The sequence below is a fragment of the Pinus tabuliformis genome, chromosome 6 (genome assembly GCF_031772625.1).
Source record: "Pinus tabuliformis cultivar Carrire ecotype Pingquan chromosome 6, CPIR1, whole genome shotgun sequence".
Taxonomy (NCBI): domain Eukaryota; kingdom Viridiplantae; phylum Streptophyta; class Pinopsida; order Pinales; family Pinaceae; genus Pinus; species Pinus tabuliformis.
Window position 1 is genome coordinate 1608999451 of NC_142292.1, and position 20274 is coordinate 1609019724.

The 20274-nt window shown below is 37.1% G+C and overlaps 1 protein-coding gene across 1 annotated transcript in view; it reads right to left on the reverse strand.

The window, feature by feature from the left end:
* The window catches only part of LOC149265037 (calcium-binding protein CBP-like), a 30466-nt gene extending 17979 nt beyond the window's left edge, over positions 1-12487 (reverse strand). The window contains exons 1-2 of the mRNA XM_089429099.1: positions 11810-12487; positions 11276-11322 (exon numbers count right to left, since the gene is read on the reverse strand). Coding sequence (XP_089285225.1) covers positions 11276-11322; positions 11810-12236 — 474 coding nt within the window. The 5' untranslated portion in view covers positions 12237-12487. The remainder of the gene's footprint in view (positions 1-11275; positions 11323-11809) is intronic.
* Between the last annotated feature and the right edge of the window lie 7787 nt (positions 12488-20274).

Here is a 20274-nt window from a genome sequence, read left to right on the forward strand (position 1 = left end):
TTAACTATATCCTATGTGTCGGAATATCCTAACATCCCCCCTTAAGAACAACTTGGGATAGGATTGAAGGATTTACAAATATGACACAATAGGAGAAGGAAGGAGGCACTAGAGCCTATCCCCCCTTAGTGACAACTTCCTGAACTCCAAGAATATATCGAAGTTTAGTGAACTTCGCCTCTGTGAGAGCCTTTGTGAAGATGTCTGCAACCTGATCATCTGTTGGACAATATTGCACTTCAAGAACATGGTCATGAATGAGCTTTCTGATGAAGTGCATGTGTAGTTCAATGTGTTTGCTGCGCTGATGCTGGACTGGATCTTTGCATAGCTGAATGGAACTTTGATTATCACACCAAAGTGTGGTTGGATGCTGTTGCTCAAAGCCAAACTCTGATAGGATCTGACGAAGCCACAAGGCTTCCTTACTAGCTTCCACGGCACCACGATACTCTGCTTCTGCTGACGAAAGAGAAATGGCAGCCTGTTTCTTACAAGCCCATGTAATAGGTCCTGAACCAAGAGTGAAAACATAACCGACAGTAGACTTCCGATCATCAGGGTCACCAGCCCAATCAGAATCAGTGAAACCAACTAATAGAGGAGCTGCTTTGGCACTGTAATGAATCCCAAACTGTACTGTACCTCGAACATAACGAAGTATTCTTTTAGCTGCTTTCTAATGACTTTCACGGGGGTTTTGCATAAAACGAGCAACAAGGCCAACAACAAAGGAAAGGTCAGGACGAGTATGGGTTAAATACAAGAGTTTTCCTACAAGTTGACGGTATAAGGTAGCATCAACTTCAAGAGAAGTACAAGAGACTGAAAGTTTGACTCCAGACTGAAAGGGAGAAGGGGCTGGCTTACAGTCTTCCATGTGAAAATGACGAAGAATATCACAAGCATACTTGGACTGGGAAAGGAAAATACCCTCCTTGGATTGCAAGACTTGAAGACCGAGAAAATAGTGTAAGTGTCCTAAGTCCCTCATCCTCCTACGGCTTCCTTATTGTCTCTTCCTTTCCACGTCACTCTCCTCAGCATGAGTTTCCTCCCTTTCTTCCTCATTGCTCGACCCATCTTCCTCGTTCTAACCCGCGACCCTAGTCTCATCTCCTGCTTTGCGTCCATGTCGGTCGCCCAAGCTCCCTCATCTCCTCCCTTCTCTGTTGCATATATCCCTTCACAGCCTGCTCCCTCCTTCCATCTACTGCAGCCTTGTTCTACCTGCGTTCGCTTTCCTCCCTCATCCTCGTCTGCTCCTTCCTTTCCGCTACCTACAAACCATCATTTCTTCCTCTCATTCCATGCTTCATCTGCCTTCCTCCCATCCGCATGAGCTCCCACGTGCCTTTCCCATAACCTAATTCCAAAAGCAGCGAATCAAAAAATCAAGCCTTTGTATTTTTATATTTTTTACTTTGCCCCTCCTTTTTTTAATTTTTAGCAATATTTTAGTTTTAGAAGTTAAAAAATTTAAAAATTTCTTCTTTTTTTATTTTTGTTCAAAATTTTTAAGATTAGGAAAATTAGAGAAAAAAATCAAAAATTTTAATTGTTTTTGTGACTTAAAATCTCAAAAAATATTTTTTTGGGATTTTTATTTAATTTGTATAAAACCTTTTAAGCTAGATAAAGAAAACTTAATTTGTGGAAAATAGATCCTTATAGTCGACGTGACTTAATTTTTTAATAATCTTAAAGTTGTACTATAAGAAATAAATAAATAAATTCTCAATTGGAGTTACTTAAGAAAATCATTTAATTCTGGAATTACTTGAAATAATTACTTGATTAGCATTTAAATTTCATGGTTTCCATGGTAGTTAATTTTCAAAATTTAAGTGCTTAAATTTTTTGCATGCTAAGTTTCATAATCATTGGAATTAGATTTTAAATATCTTTGATGGCTCTAAGTGTGGGTCAATTTACTTGAAATTATTGAATATTTCTTGCATATTTAATTTTTGAGAATTTTTTAGGTAATTATTGAATACTCTTTCAAGGACTTGTGGAAAATTGCATATTTTTCGTTTCCTAAATTGAGTATTTTGAGCATCTATATAATTGGCACTATCTTGAGGGTGATATTAAAGAATTGTGAAGATTTTTTTGTTCTCTTTGATCTATAATTGCATGAACTAAAGTGATAAATTTGTGACTTAATTAAGTTGTGACATTTTAAGCACATTGTTGAGCTGAATGTTTTAAGTGGTTTATCTTTCAATGAAATGATTTTTTTTGGCGATTAAAGGCTTTGCCATATAACTCAGAAATAGATCGTGACATAGTGCTTTCAATCCTTGAATCTAGCTTCATCTCGTTCAATTTCCTAATCATATGCATTTGCATATTAAGTTTGCCTTGCATAATTAAAATTTACTTCCAAGCATAAGCTTGGTTGATAGAAAGATATGTACTCACCCATCTTTGCTTGAGAAGCCTGGTTTAAATAGTACTTAAAACAATGACGTTGCAATCATCAGAGCCATAGCTCTCTGTAGCGCCAGAGGCATCGGGTATGTTAGATTTTCAGGAGAGGTATCGTTAATCACACCTTAGTGTGATTCACCTTATCTTCTCTCTACCACTTACTACGAAATCAAGTTAAATATGGAAAGGATCGAAGGGTTTAAACTTAGATAGGCATTTAACTAAAATTAACCAAGATTCCTGCATCTCACATCAGTTTTAGGATCTGCATTTCATATAAGATAGTTATTAATCAAAGCCGCAGTTGTTCATCAATTACTTGGTCCTAAATTTCATAGCAAGACAATTGACTCCATAATGCACTAGTATCAATCCTTTAAATATAATCAAATCCTATAAGTCTTGCTAAATCTAAAACAAGTACTTGGTCGCATGACTGTGTCTCCCAAACTATTTGGTTCCCAACTAGTTCTCCTCGATTCCATTTTCGTAAGCTCTAACCCCCTTAGCCCATTGTTTGGAGACAGCTTAAATGGAGAGATTGGGGATCAGGGTGACAGCCCCTGATCTGAATCGTCGTCGCAGTGCCTAGATATTCTGTGCGACAACATAGAGCAAAAGAATCAATCCATCATAGGCGCTACTAAGGCCATGATATGTGACCAAGACTTGCCAATCTTTCTTTGGGCAAAGACATACAACCTGCAGTCTACATCCAAAACTAATGTCTTCATAAGAACTTGAGACTAGAGAAGAGTTCCAAATTGGAGCCCTCAAATAGGATGGGTTTATTTGTGGGTTACAATGAGACTTCAAGGCTTACAAGGTCTATATTCGAATGGAAAGGAAGATAATAGTGAATCTAGATGTAAATTTTGATAAAGAATTTGCATCCAAGACTCTTATCAAGAGATCTTGATGGTTCATCCAAAAAGTACGAGATGTTCAAGAACATGTTGAAACTCCTAGGAGCACATTCAAAGAGAGCATACATCTAAAGAAGTTTCTAGACTACAGGGCGTTGATGAGCAACATTCTAGATTTTGAGCCTTCAAGCTTTTAGGAGGTAGCAAACCAACAGGTATGGAGGGATGCCATGGTGAAGGAGTACACCTCCATCATGAAGAATGATGCTTGAGACATAGTGCCAAGATCAAAGTGGAAGTCAGTTGTGAGTTTCAGGTGCTTTACAAGATAAAATAGGCAACAAATGGCAGCATTAAGAAGTTCAAAGCAAGGTTTGTGGCAAAAGGGTTGTCCCTAGAGAGAGGGAGTGGACTACAAGGAGACATTTGCTTCAATCATCGGGTACGTTTCCATTAGAGCAATTACTTCCTTGTTTTGATTTATGGGATGGATAATACATCAAACGGATGTGAAGGCAACTTTCTATAATGGGATCATTGAGGAAGAAGCCCAAATAAAGCAATCTCAGGGCTAAAAATGGGAACGAGTCCCCTTTGTGCACACTTAAGAAAACCTTATGGACTTGAGTAGGCACTAAGAGCATGGCATCCTAGAATCAATGGATATCGACAAAGTATGGGGTTTACCAAAAGCAAAGTATACTCTAACTTATATTATATTCATTTTGGCTTGTTTCTGACTAGTTCATAAAAGCCCATTACAAGTTACAAAGCAAACATGGCAACTCAATTGAATATGGACATCGACATGATGTATTACTTCGTTGGGTTAGAGGTTTGGCGGAAACCACACGAGATTTTCCTTCGAGGTAAGTACACAACTCAAATCTTGAAGAGGTTTCAAATAGAGGACTACAAACTTATGGCCATACCCATGATCATTAATCTAAAAAAGTGACAACTTCAAATTCAAAATTTGTGGATTGCATCCCACTATGTACAATCAAATAAGTTCCTTAATGTATTTGGTTAAGATATATGCTTTGTAGTGAACACCTTAAGTCAGTTCATGCTGGAGCTAAGGCAAGAGCATTGGGTAGTAGCAAAACATGTGCTCAAATACTTGAGAGGCATAGTGGAGTATAGTCTAAGACAAATTGGAGATGGTCAGGTGAAGTTGCAAGGTTATTCAAACAGATTAGGAAGGTAGTGCAATAAACAAGAAGAGCATTTAGGGTGTTTCTTTAGCTTCGGATCAAATGATCATATCATGGTTTAATAGGAAATAGAATTTCATGGCACTTTGCTTAGCAAAAGCAGAATACATGGCAACTACTGCTAGTTGTGAGGCCATCTAGCTTCTCATGTGGTAGTGCAACAGACAAGAAGGGCATTTAGGGTGTTGCTTTAGCTTCAGACCAAATTATCATATCACGATTCAATGGGAAATTGACTTTCATGGCACTTAGCTTAGCAAAAGCAGAATACATGGCAACTAGCATTACTAGTTGTGAGGCCATCTAGCTTCTCATGTTGCTTATTGGATTGTTTGATTAAGACTTGGAACCTACTATCATTTACTATGATAATCAAAGTTGTATCAAACTCTTTATCGATCTAATGTTTCATGACAAGTCCAAGCAAAGTGAGCAATAAAGCTCTAGTATATCCAACATATTAGCAAGTAATTGATATTATGAACAAGAACAAGGGAAGTTTTGAGGCATTCAAAGACAAACCAAGATTGGTGCAAATCTGTTAGGCCCCTATACTACTAGTGTAACCCCTTATTGTTATTAGTAGAACCCACTTATTATATTCATGTACCCATGTAGTGCCCATATTGTTACTATTGTGCCCCATAGAAGCCCACTATTGTTATTATTGTGCCCTTACATTATTATTGTTATGTCGGCTCTGATTATGTTATGACCCCTTAGACTCCTATATATAGAAAGGAGGTGTTTTCATTTGTATCATCCAGGAATTGTTCATTTATGTAATGTAAAGGAGGTTGCCCCCTCGAAGAGGCTGAACTCTAAGGCGTTGATCTATCTTTTCTATCTTTTTCTTGAGCTAGTTTCATAACATTTGGTATCAAAGCTTTGGATTCTAGGGTTTCGCTGCTCCAAACAGGTCATCGTGGCATTTTCGCTATAACTTTTTTTCTGCGATGTTTCAAAATCTAAAGAAAAACCCATTTGAAACGAGATCACACTGAAGCTTGGGTCCAAATTTCAGAGCTTTTTGCGCTATATTTGTGGAGATATGATCTGAGGAAGTTGGCATTTTTGCAGCCTCCTGAATTACATTCCAAACAAATGACCTGGGAAAAATCGTCATAACTTTCTCTCTGAGCATCAGATTGAAATTTCGTAAGAGGGTACAGAAAGAGGACGGATTGTAATTTCTTGTAGATATTTTTTAGAACCAAAGGTCGAAACAATGACACGTGGCACTTCATACAAATTTGCTCTTCTGGAAATGTCTATAATCAGGTCATCTTGGGAGATTGTGCATAACTCTTTCTTGGAGAATCTAATTTGGATCAGACTGGTGGCATTGGAAAGAGAACAAAGAGGGCTACCACAGATCACAATTTCAGAACTTAAAGATCCGAAAGTACAGAGTTACAATCGTTTCAAGATCGAGCTCCTAAAATTAAGAAAAAGCAAGATGAGGAAGTTTGATGGCAAGGATCCGATAAATTGGATACTTCAGATGAAACAATATTTTGATCTACATGGTGTACCACTATTACAAAAGGTATGTATTTCATCTTCATATTTAGAGCCAAATCAATTTTTATGGTATGAAGGGCTTTGTTCTTGTAAACTTGTTACGTGGTCAATTTTCACGGAGGAAATGATAGCACATTATGAGGATACAAAGAGCAACACCTTCTTTAGAGAAACACCACAACAATTGGAAAGAGTAAAAGGGCTTTGTGACATAGTGGAAAGAAAAATTATGGAAACTAGGAAGCCTACCCCTCACAAATATAAAGATGGAAGTGTTGTTTCTCCTAGCCTTCCACAACCTACAAGGGTTACACCACAACAATTGGAAGAAAAAAGAGAAAAAGGGCTTTGTTACAATTGTGATAGCAAATGCACTAAAGGTCATAAGTGTGCGGAGAAGAAATTATTTTACATAGCATATGAAGAGGAGGAAGAAAAGGATCAAGAAACATCAAAAGAAGAAGATATACGCCAGGACCCCACCCCAGAGAAAGAAGAAATGAATCAGGCCATATCTTGTAAAGCATTAGCAAGAATTACCACTCCTCAAACGCTCAAGATAGAAGGACATATCAAGAAGAAAAAGGTGCAAGAAATGAAAGATCACATCGAGAAAGAAGAAATGAATCCAACCATATCTTTTAATTCATTGGTCGAAATTACCACTCCTCAAACTATCAAGATAGAAGGACATATCAAGAAGAAAAATGTTCAAGAAGTGAAAGATCACATCGAGCATCAAGAAATGAATCCGACCATATCTTTTAAAGGATTGGAAGAAATTACCACTCCTCAAACTCTAGCGATAGAAGGACATATCAAGAAGAAAAAGGTTCAAGCAATGAAAGATCACATCGAGCATCAACAACAAGTTCTCCAAATTTTAAAGGATAACGCCACTTCGGTGAAAAATCAAATGAAACAACAGGAAGATCAACATCATAGTGAAAAATGTTTTGATGTAGGTGATTGGGTATTTTTATTGCTACATCTCAAGCAAGCTATTTATGAGAAGGAAATGTTGGCAATACTACATGCACTTAAAAAATGGCGACCTTACCGAATGGGAAGACTCTTCAAGGATGAGGATGTGGAAGCATTGTTTTGTGCTATTTCTATTATCCAACCAGATTGGATAAATGAAGCAAGGGATGAATGGAAGAAGGACGAAGAAGTATGGCCACTTATTCAAAAGTTGCAAAAGATCCCAATTCAAACAATATTGCCAGAAATTGAAGAGGAAGGAAAAATCATATTGGAACCTGGAGCAGTCACAGAAACAATAACCCGACAGCTACGAAATCAATCAATTTCAGAGTATATCATCAAGTGGAAAAACTTACCCGCTGAAAATTCCACATGGGAGAACAAGAATTTTATACAAAAGCATCAAGAACTACAAGCGTTGAGGACAACGCTTTTTGAAGGAGAGGGGCATGTTAGGCCCCTATACTACCAGTGTAACCCCTTATTGTGATTAGTAGAACCCACTTATTATATTCATGTACCCATGTAGTGCCCATATTGTTACTATTGTGCCCCATAGAAACCCACTATTGTTATTATTGTGCCCTTACATTATTATTGTTATGTCGGCTTTGATTATGTTATGACCCCTTAGACTCCTATATATAGAAAGGAGGTCTTTTCATTTGTATCATCCAAGAATTGTTCATTTATGTAATGTAAAGGAGGTTGCCCCCTCAAAGAGGCTGAATTCTAAGGCATTGATCTATCTTTTCTATCTTTTTCTTGAGCTGGTTTCATAACAAAATCCTTCCTTGCTGCAAGGGACTATTGAAAATTAGAGCTCAAATAGGAAGTTTCACATAAGTTCAATGTGAACGTGCGAGTAGTTCAAGATATTTTTGAAAAAGCAATTCTATTTTGTAATTCACTTTAGTAAAAAAGTGGAAGTCTTTTATTTAGTTGTTAAGTCTAAAAATTGTATCTCATGCATGGATGAATTAAACTAGGAATAAAATCAAAAATAGATTAAGGTTTTGGCCTCAACTAGAAGTATAAAGACAAGTCAAGATAGAGGTTTTCACACATAGTTGAGCAATTGAGCAGGTGAGTAGGTTGAGCAAGGAGACAAGAAGGAAGTGTTTTCAGGCAACATATTGTTCCATACGTGCATTACAATTCAACCATGTAGTGTTGTTTTTCTGAGGCTCAAATAGCTTGTAGAGGTTTCCTTGTAAGTTTTTCAAAGAAATGAAATGATGATTTTGAAGAAGTATTTACTTGCATATGTGTGAAATTGATTTTATGCTTTTGCTATTTAATTTATAGCTATTGTCTAATTGATGCTATGGTGTGGAATTTATTTCTACACCAATTTAATTCAATAATTGCATGTGAGGGGAAGAACAAGGACTTTGGAAACATTAAGAGGAAATCACAATATTTTATTGTTGCCCACCCTGTGACGTAAGTTCTCCACTATTATCGATGCTCATTAATTATTCACTAACTTCAAGATTAGTTATCCCAATAGAAAGATATGTGGACATTTCATTCAGGTATGTGTTCTCTTATTAGCATGCAATAAATTACTTATGATACATGCGTGAATGATGAAAAAGAAACAAGCCATTGCTCGCAATTAGAAGTCCTTATCCCAACAGTAGAGATTCCTTGGCCAGTCTAAACTAGAGCATTAGAGCACTAGGGATCCCCTTCTCTGCCACACAGTCCTTTGAGCTATTCCTCTTTCCTCTAGGAATCTCTACTATTGGGATCCAAGGAAGATCCCATTCCCTGTGACGTGTAGGCTGAAGGAAGAGTTTATAGATTGAAATAGGCTTGTTATGCTTGGGCAAAATTTGTAGTTTTATTTCTTGTTGAGAACTTGTGAATTAGAGCCAACTAATAGAAATGTTTCCCTCATGAATTCATAACCATGGTGCGAGGGTGGCCTCTATGATAGAATGTCTACAATTTGATGGAACATTCCTTATTTGTAACCAATTGGTAGAAAATAATATAGAAGATGAATATTTTCTCTTGTTACTAGTGTTTGTTATCTACCTCTATTATGAATCACTAGATGGCAATGAATAGATTAGCCAAAAAATATGTTGGCAAATAGATTTAAAATGCATCCACAGTTGTAAGTATACCATGTGCATGCCATGAGCATCGAATTTGAAAGGCATTGCCTTTTATTTACATGTGCTCATAGTTTAAAATTATTATCACTAAATGCATGTGGTGATAATTAATTTAAACTATGACTAAATATAATGATATGCAATGCTTGTTATATGCACATATATAGGTTCAAACATCATACTTATAATGCATTCTAAATAAATCAAAAACATATTAATTTGCCCAAATACACATTACCATCAAATATCTTAATAAATAATAGAGATGAACAACAATAAGAATTGAAATAATAATCACCTTCATTTTAAGCCTTCACTAACTAACTAAAAAAAAAGGTTCCAACCAACCTTAGACACTATCACAAAGACCACCTTTGAACCCACAAGGGCAAATTGCCAATCGCATGGCTCCAATATTGCACTCTTGGAACAATTACCAGATTTCACAAATAAGGAACTATCACTATAGGCCTTTCCTACTGCAACAGTCCCATTCAAGTTTCAACCAACATATCCCTACCCCCCACCCTGTACAACACCGGGAATGGGATCCCCTTCTACAACCCCTCAAGCTATCCACCTTCGTTTTAATGCTCCAATGCAAACTACCAAAGCAATCTCTGCTATTAGGAATCAAGGATTTACTCAGCTGTGAATGATGGTTTCCTTCCTCTTCAACATTCACCCATAAGCTTGGTTATGGCTTCCCATATTTTCATGGCAGTAATTCTGACCGAATAAGGATTGGCAACAAGGTAGGCGGCAGGAGAGTAGAGGAGTAAAACCAATATAGACATCAACGGAAATTTTAAAGACTTATACTTCACTTATAAGTGTATACACCTGGCAAATCTTACTAATTCTTAAAATCCCAAATATAAAGGTTTTGGACAAAAATTTTCTATAAGTTTTCAAATTTTCCCAAAAAAAATGAAATTGGTGAATTATTTTTTAATAAGATGTGAAAAATTAACCAGATGGCAAAATTTAGCCCATAATTTTTTCCCTAATAAAATGCCAATCTGCCTAACATCAATCTAAGCAAAAACGCAAAAACCCCATAGATCAAAATTAGAAGCTAGATTACGGAGCATTAACAAGATCACAATTTAAAACAGGTGATCAATAACACACATTAAAGCTTTGTTGTGGTTTTCTCGAAAAAAGTACTTCGCTGAGATAGACTTGAAGATAGGGTATACCAATTTATCTAGTGCAGGTAGAAGATGAAAACACTTGGAAGATGACCTGTAAGATAAGAACTGTATAAGAGTGGCTTGTGATGCCACTTGAACTTACCAATGCCCCAGCAACGTCTCGAAGACTAGAACTGGGTGCTTTGACTTGGACTCATTTATGGTTGTTTCCCTTGCAACATCATAATATACAACAAAACGTAGGATGATGGGTTAATGGAATTTAAAAGCACCCTCCTTCAAGGAATTCCATCCGGAATCCGGCCCAAATATCAACCCCAAGATAGTTGCGCTATTATCCAAGTTGCTCTCATGATGGAACTTTGCCCGTGGAAATTTTAGCAATTCTGTATTGACCCAGAACCTCAGCTTTCTCCAAAACTCAATGGATGTATGATGTATGGGAACTTTGCCCCTAGAATTTAGCCAGATTTTGTTTTCCGACGTGAGTGCCCTTTATCAAGCAGCGATAAAAGCTGACCACTCTGCGCCAAATTGCGTGGATTTGGTAGATGTGATAATACTGGATTTGATAGTACTCAGCAAGGAAATACTAGCACAGCTAAGGCAAAGTTGGAGTCTGTACTGACTTTCATGGAGCAGTTACTCTGTTGTGGCATCTCAGCACGACATAGGTTTGACCCTTTGGGGCAGATGACGCTTCACGGCGGCTAAGTCCGCCGAATAGAACTGTTGGTGAATCGTTAAGCATCAACGAAGAAAACAAACTAAAGAAACGAAAAAGGAGCAAAAAAAGACTAGGAAGCTGTGTGCCAAATTGTCACATATTTCCACCCAAAGTTGCAAAAAAGACTAGGAACCTGTGTACCAAATTGTCACATATTTCCACGCATTTGTAATTTTTTTTTTTAAATCTTGAGATATGAGATACTAGAGGGCTTTATGCATATAGAAAATACCCGCCACGCTTGGAGACTGTGCCACAATGATGTAAATTCCTGCGGCCCTGCATGCACACACAAAAGGAATTATGGGAAGCCATAGCCTAAATCCAATTTACCCATCAACACAAAAGATACAAAAAAAACGCAGTATCCATTAAAATATATCAGTGTAACTAAACGAGACCTCAGAATTGGGGAATTTCGATGACCCATATGAAGATAAAAAATGGCAGTCCAGATCAAGGAGACCAGGCTGCCAACAGACATGTTTTCCCTATAACAACAAACATGCTTTCTCTAAGGGCTCCATAATCAGCGTTTATATTAAAAACATAACTATGATTCAAGCAAAATCGAATCAGCCATTCTCCTTGACGCCCTTGGGTTGGGTTGGGTTAGGTTAAGCCGAACCAAATAAGCCTACGGGTAGATCCTGGTAGATCCTTCTGTGAAATAGATGTAGTGGATGTAGCGGTCACTTAGTGAAACAGCAACTTAGTTGAATATAAATGCCTCTAAATAATAAGCCAAGAAAGAAAAACGACTGACCTATTCTCATGGAATTATTTCTGGTGAACTCGACCATGAGGAGATGAACAGTCCGGATGCTGAATGAATGGTTGGCAGACGACAAAGCCTTCTGCAACTCTTTGTCATCTATGAATCCGCTCCCATCTTGATCACACATCTGAAAAGACCTTATGATTTCTGGGTCAGTGCCTGGTGCAAATGCTGGCTGTGCAGGAGGGTATGCGTAAGGATTTCCATGAGGTTGAGGGGGGTAGCCGTAGGGCTGTTGCCCTCCAGGAGGAGCAGGGTGAGGCTTCTGGCCATAAGCGTTCTGCCCATACTGGTTAGGGGGAGGCTGCCCGTATTGGTTAGGTTGAGGCTGCCCGTATTGGTTAGGGGGAGGGGCGCCATGGTGGTTCGGAGTAGGAGCTGAAGCTCCATAGGGAGGATTTGGGTATCCCGACATCGATGAGGGAGGAGCTACTAAGAGAAGAATTCGTTGCCCAGGTCCGGGAGTGCGCTGTCGGTTATATTTGGAGCTACGATCCGTGCAGAAGGTGAACTGGAAACGCAAAATCTCAAACGCACCACGAGTAATAGACAGTTTATTTGAGTCGGAGAGTCTGGATTCAACTCTTTATATGAGCTGGTCACTTTCAAAGTTCCAGAGTGTTTAGGTGATCGGTCGGTCTGAATTCCACGCGGAATCCACATGACGTTCGGGACAGTGAGTTGGGAATCGGGCATCCGACGAAGCGCGTTCGAGAGGCGGGAGGAATTTTAGGAATTTTTTAATAGGTGATCGTACAGTTGTTCCATCCATGTGACTCTTGGGGGTCTTTGCAGAGTTCTGGATTACAGCGTTTGCCATTTGAATATCTCGTTTGGTCGATATTTGCAAGAGAATATAAAATTTATTATTTAATATTTTCAAGGACAAAAGATAAACTTCCAACTTATGGAAAGTTGTTCAATACTGAATATTTTCAAATGGAAGAGATAGATTGTTCAAAAGTGTATAATATTTATTACTATTATTATTATTTTTGTTATGGATATTGTAATGGGTAAATTGTTGACTTTATATTAATTCACTCAAATATTTTATATATTATTCATTTTACCAAAGTTTAATTTGAGGAAGAAAAAAAATTGGTATTATTTTATTTAAATTTATCTACAACATGATTGGTTGTGCACTTATACATGTTATTAGGCATTTTTTCGGGAGTTAGGTGATGTTGTAGTATAGTAACATCTCAGGTTTTAATGAAATGATTTTCAGGAGGCAATCATAGAATATAATACAATTAAATCCACAAACACATTGGCATATGGTACACGAATTTCATATCACTCACCAATCCCCTTTCGGTCATATATGAAGGAAACAAAGCCATTAATGGAACAAAAGGGTTGTCATAATCCTCGTCAAGCAGGACACCAAGGAACACTAGTCGTCGTGACCCATTGAATCAGCCTGAAAGTTCTCTGGGATAATTGATAGCTCACACTATATCTAACTATATGTTAAATGAATTGATAAGGCAATCTCCATGATCCATTAAGTTAATCTGGAAGTTTTTTGACAAAATTGATAGCTGACAATTTATTTAACTAGATGATAAAATGAATTGACGCAGTGTCCACCTATTCATGTTTAATCTCAACATTAAATTCAAATTTGATGTTGAATTTTCCACACATCATGTACATATAGATGATGTCATTCTACCTTGAAATCATGTGCACAAAAAAAAAATCAAAATTATTTCTCATGCCATGCACATTATAGCCCTCTATCCATTTGGGGAGCCTAACAAGTTGCAAGCTATGGGACCATGAGGAATCGGGTGACAAATATTTTTCAGTAAAAATAAAATACTCTTTAACAAAATGAAAAAGAACCCCACCCACCAGGCAAAAGGCCACCATTTCTATGCATTAAATCTATTTGTTATGCGGACCACATGACTTTGAAAATATAATATTCAATATTTAACTTTAATATAATTATATTATATTATATTATATTAAAGTTATATTAATAGCAAACTTTAATATTATTAAACTTTAAATTTAATATAATTAAATTTAAAGTTTAATATTAATATACTTAAACTTTAAACTTAATATAACTACCACTGAGTTAAGTTCTATTTTGCATAAAAATAAAGGCCTTTTTAAAATCTCAACACAATTAATGGTAGTTCCATTGATGAGATTTATGTAGCTTAAATCAATGGGATCATGACTATAGTACAACATGGTTAACAAGTTCAATCATTTAATCATGGTCAACACAATCAACTATAGTCAACATGGTTAATCATATACATCTATAGTTACACATTGGCAACTATGTTCAAACAAACTCAATAATGATCAAACTAACTATACAATGGTCAACCATGGTTACTCCACCTCAATAATGGTCAATCAAACTCAGCAATGCTTAGCTATTGTCTACTATAGTCAATATTGTCAACCATATTCATCTATAACTAAACAACTACTATTACGCTCAACCACATTAGCCCATAGTAGTCAACCATGTTCATCCATAATCACCCATGGTTGACCATAGTTAACCATGGTCAATTATGGCCAACAACACAATCATATTCATCCATAGTTAAACCACCTCAACAATGGCTAACCATGGACACAATGGTTGTCCATGGTTATGATGGTCAACCATATTCATATATAGTTAAATATTGAAATGTGTGAATAATTGAGAGATTTTTAAATAATAAATGACTAATTTTTACCTAATTATGTTGATAGGTATTCTTCTGTGGGTTTTGGCTTGGCGTGTTCAACCAATCACAGATGTTTATTTTCGTCCTCCTCCCTTCAATATGACACATGGAACTATGGTCGATTCAGAAAAAATAAAAAATAATAATAAATACTCATGTTTTTTTAGGACTCCTCTGGATCTGACACATGGGAGCTTGTTACGTCAATTTGTATTTTCTTCACTTTGCAGTTGTTGTGATCATGCAACTGACTTAGGCCTTGGATCTGCCACCGCTATCTAATTCAAGGATGTCTCTGCATCAAGACAAGATCATGGGCAAGGATTCAACTACAGGCTTCAACCAAGTCTTACCCTTGGCCTCGGGACTAGGCGACAGTCATTACACTACTACAAGGTCCAACAAAGCCACGAATGGAATTAAGAAATAACCCCAAAGAGGCCTCGGCATTGCCCAGCTTGAGAAACTGAGGTTGCAAGAGGAAAGTAGGTAGGAACAGGTCTCTTGCCTTACATACGCCAATATGACCATCTTCTTAGACAGAACCAATGGCAACTTTCTGCACTTGCAGGGAGTACGCCCGGTAGAAGGTTATATTGGCTTTTCTCCTAAGTTCACAACAACAACCATAGAACATGCTGGTAAGAACAATAGAAGCCTAAACTCCCTAAGAAAGGCGTGGAAGGAAAGCATACTCTTTCTTCCCCCTCTGGCTGTCAAGGAGGGTTTCAAGCCCATTCATCTAACGAAGAAGTTCCATTGTTGGCCTCACGATATATTCAACATTCTCATGGATGAGAATACATGGAAGGGTTTCACTCGAAGTAATACAAAGATTAGTCGAGAGGTTGGTTGTTCTTTGTCTCTATTTGTTGGTGCCATCACAGGTGTCATTCAGAATTTGTAGCAAGATAAGCTTCTTATCCAAAAGTGGAGAGTTGAGTGTCGGGAATTTTGACAGTGGGGTTTTCTCTATTGTAAATATTTCTCCTATTTTTCCCCTCTGATCCTTAATCATTATCATGTTTGTTCATTGCATTTTGAACATGTCTTCTAATTTTGGTTGGAGTCTCTAATGCAAATTTTGGTAAGGTCAAGACACATCATCGACTTAATGGTCTATTGAACCATTAATTGATATTTAGTCTAGGGGTACAGTGTTTGTGGGTATGGTTGTTTGTCGTGGGTGCACATTCAAGTCAAGGTATTCTTGTATTTGAGGTCATAATGAAACAAATCAAGGTATTGGCCACCTTTAGCTCTATTATCATTTCGATATCTTGCATAATCAACTTGCTACAACATAGGAACTCTAAGAGGGAAACATACATCGAGGTACCCGTGATACCAATGCAGTCATTAAACCTGTATGTAGAACCTTGGATACCTAAGCATTATATAAAGCCAGAATCTGGTACATTCATCAAAGGCTACCAAATGAAAACCCCTTTCAAATGTGTGAATAATATTGCTCCCATGTAGAAATGGTCCTAGCTTTGGGGACATGTACAAGTTCAACCTATTAAGTACTTGTGTTTGCCAACTGCTCTTCTAGAATGCCAAGAAGATATAGAGCACTTTTTGATTTTGTCCGCTGGCAATATATATGATATGGATTATGTGGACTTTATACATATTTGTACATAACTGCATTGCATGACTATGTGCTATGTTCAACAACCATCTCTACATTGCATGACTATGTGCTCTGTTCAACAACCCATCTCTGCATTTTTGAGGGCACACAATTTTGCTTATGCATATGTTTTTGCCTCATCTCAGTGATGCATTAGAAGGTTGTCTCGTTTTGGTGGTGCATTTGCCCCTCCATACTATGGGAAGGTCACTTAGGGCTATGAATGATATGTCATGTTGAGCTTTTGTGAAATAAAATATCTAGTTTGAAATTAAATGCATGGAAATAATTTGAGTTCTCGAGACATAACAAGATAAGAAATATCATAAAATACCCTTTTTCCTCATGCAACACCTTATAACTATTGCGTTGGCTGTAATAATTCACACCTTTAGATAACTTGTAAAGGTGTCTGTAATGAAGAAGGCATGTAACTCAGTTCTTATATCCATTCAACTGATAAATTTGTTTCTATTGTCATGCAAAATGTGAAAGAAGCAGACAGACCATCAGAAGGATTTTACATCTGTTCAGGTATTACTGTAATATTGAAAAACTTCAAAATTAAAGATGGCACTATCATATAGAGGAGTCCATGTCATCGTGAAGGCAAGCGAGTACAAGTATTAAGTTTAGATGTCATATAAAAATTAGGTTCCCAAGAAGATAGTACAAATACATTTGACTTCCTAAAGAATAGAGCAAACATGTAGGAACCATAAAACATTTCAGACATTGTTATATATATTGACAACAGTAGTTGTCAAGAGTTGCACTTGACCAAGTTTGGTGGAGGAATATAATGTTACATGCACCACTGTTTCAAATTGTACAAAGAAATATCAGACCAAGGAAATGAACAAAAAATGTACATTGAATATATATCTCTTTCTATGAACTTAAAGTTGTTTTTACTTGAATTTGAATCAACAACTTCTTGAAGGTCTTTAGTTTTATTGGCACTTTCTAGCTACAATTCTCATTTATGGAATTTGAATCTTATTATTTCTTGGTGTTAATACCAATTGTTGTTTATTTTATTTCGGGTTGTAAAGGAGACATGCATCATTTTCAAATGTTACAAAGAAATATCACACCAAGGAAATGAACAAAAAAATTATGCTGAATATATATCTCTTTCTATGAACTTAAAGTTGTTTTTACTTGAATTTGAATCAACAACTTCTTGAAGGTCTTTAGTTTTCTTAGCACTTTCCAGCTACAATTCTCATTTATGGAATTTGAATCTTATTATTTCTTGGTGTTAATACCAATTGTTGTTTATTTTATTTCGGGTTGTAAAGGAGACAAGATCCTTATTCCTAATGTGAAGTTCAAAAAAAACACACAAGATTTCCACACAAGATTTTCTTTTTCTAACCAGTGAAGATTGCTTATCTATTTTGGGTGTGAACATGAAATTTTCCTTCAACAATGGCCCAACTAGGTTTTGCTTTTGGTGGAGGAATATAAAGTTACATGCATCACTGTTTCAAATTGTACAAAGTAATATCAGACCAAGGAAATGAACAAAAAATTTATGCTGAATATATCTCTTTCTATGAACTTAAAGTTGTTTTTACTTGAATTTGAATCAACAACTTCTTGAAGGTCTTTAGTTTTATTGGCACTTTCCAGCTACAATTCTCATTTATGGAATTTGAATCTTATTATTTCTTGGTGTTAATACCAATTGTTGTTTATTTTATTTCGGGTTGTAAAGGAGACATGCATCATTATTTCAAATGTTACAAAGAAATATCACACCAAGGAAATGAACAAAAAAATTATGCTGAATATTTATCTCTTTCTATGAACTTAAAGTTGTTTTTACTTGAATTTGAATCAACAACTTCTTGAAGGTCTTTAGTTTTCTTAGCACTTTCCAGCTACAATTCTCATTTATGGAATTTGAATCTTATTATTTCTTGGTGTTAATACCAATTGTTGTTTATTTTATTTCGGGTTGTAAAGGAGACAATAGATCCTTATTCCTAATGTGAAGTTCAAAAAAAACACACAAGATTTCCACACAAGATTTTCTTTTTCTAACCAGTGAAGATTGCTTATCTATTTTGGGTGTGAACATGAAATGTTCCTTCAACAATGGCCCAACTAGGTTTTTCTTTTGGTGGAGGAATATAAAGTTACATGCACCATTGTTTCAAATTGTACAAAGAAATATCAGACCAAGGAAATGAACAAAAAATTTATGCTGAATATATCTCTTTCTATGAACTTAAAGTTGTTTTTACTTGAATTTGAATCAACAACTTCTTGGAGGTCTTTAGTTTTCTTGTCACTTTCCAGCTACAATTCTCATTTATGGAATTTGAATCTTATTATTTCTCGGTGTTAATACCAATTGTTGTTTATTTTATTTTGGGTTGTAAAGGAGACAATAGATCCTTATTCTGAATGTGAAGTTCAAAAAAAACACATAAGATTTTCTTTTTCTAACCGGTGAAGATTGCTTATCTATTTTGGGTGTGAACATAAAATGTTCCTTCAACAATGGCCCAACTAGGTTTTTCTTTTAGTGGAGGAATATAATGTTACATGCACCATTGTTTCAAATTGTACAAAGAAATATCAGAGCAAGGAAATGATATATATATATATATATATATATATATATATATATATATATATATATATATATATCTTTCTATGAACTTAAAGTTGTTTTTACTTGAATATTCTCGACCCGCTCTACAACCTGCGAGATCCGGATTCTATGCGAGCTAAAGCCTACGAGCGCGTCCGCTTTTTGCGCGCTCTGAACCTGCGAGCGCGTCCGCCGAGGGCTTTGCTGCAGACTATAGTCGGCCTGGCTGGGTCTGTTGGCTCTTCATGGAGGATCCGACTCCCCCACAGGGGCCTCCCTCTCCTCCTCCGCCTTCCGCCGCTGAGGCCTTCAAAACCTTGTTGGCCTCTCTGCCCAAGAAGAAATGCATGGAAGCTGTGAAGTTTGTGAAAAAACTAGAAGATATCCCTGAGATCGCTCTCCCGCCAAAAGGACCGATCCTAGTAGCCTTGTCTCTGGCAAATCGTGCTCTGGTCGGTCAGTTTACAGGACTTTAGCCTTCCCCGAAATCAACTGAGAACTGGGTCGCCAGGAACTGGGCACCTTTGATAAAAAAACAAGGTAACCTCTTACTTCCTCGGAAGAGGATATTTTTTGTTTGAATTCTCTGCAAAATAGGACAAAGATCTCATTTTTAGGAATGGCCAGTACTTCATGGGCCCTCAAGGTCTGTATTTAAATAAATGGATGCTAGACTTCGATCCGACGGTGGACGTGCCAACAACAGTCTTGGTGTGGGTGAGACTCCCCAACCTTCCAGTTCACTACTGGAACTGGGATTCTCTGAAGCACATAGGAAATACCCTTGGAAAATTTATAAACAAGGCCAACAACAAAGATCAGTATAACTGTGCCAGAATCTGTGTGGAGGTAGATCTGGAGGTCAGACTACCGGAAGCCATCAAAATAGTTGTAGGTCACTAGACTCATGTACAGAAACTGGATTATGAGCAGCTTCCATTCAAATGCTGGAAGTGCCACGTCTACGGACACTTTGCCAGAGACTGCCCGTCCAAAGGGGTGGAAGAAAAAGGGAAGGAAGATGGATGGAACCAGGCAAAGCGCTCCAAAACTTCTCACAAGAAGAATGCAAATGTTAACGCTAAAGCTCCTCAAGTAGGTCCTACTCAGAAACCATCCATGGAAAACCAAGGAAATAAATTCGAGATCCTTGGATCTGAAATCATGAACACCCAAGAGACAGAAATCCCAAAGGAGGCCTCTCCATCTAAAGCCTCCCCCTCCACCAAAAGTGTACCAGAGAGATCCAAGGGGAGGCTATCAGAAGAGGAGGAGGAAACCCAAGAGTCCGAGGAATCGAAGGAAGAAGGGGAAATAGGTGAATCACAATCTTCTCTGAGAAGATCTACAAGAGGACCCAAGTCTGCAAAGGAAAAAAGAGAACAAGAAACTTATAAGGACAAGCTCCAGGGCAGCCAACCAATGTTAGAGAAACTCCTAGCAAAAACCCTGAAGATGACGAGGATTCAATCCCAGGGCTCCAAGGGAGCCCATC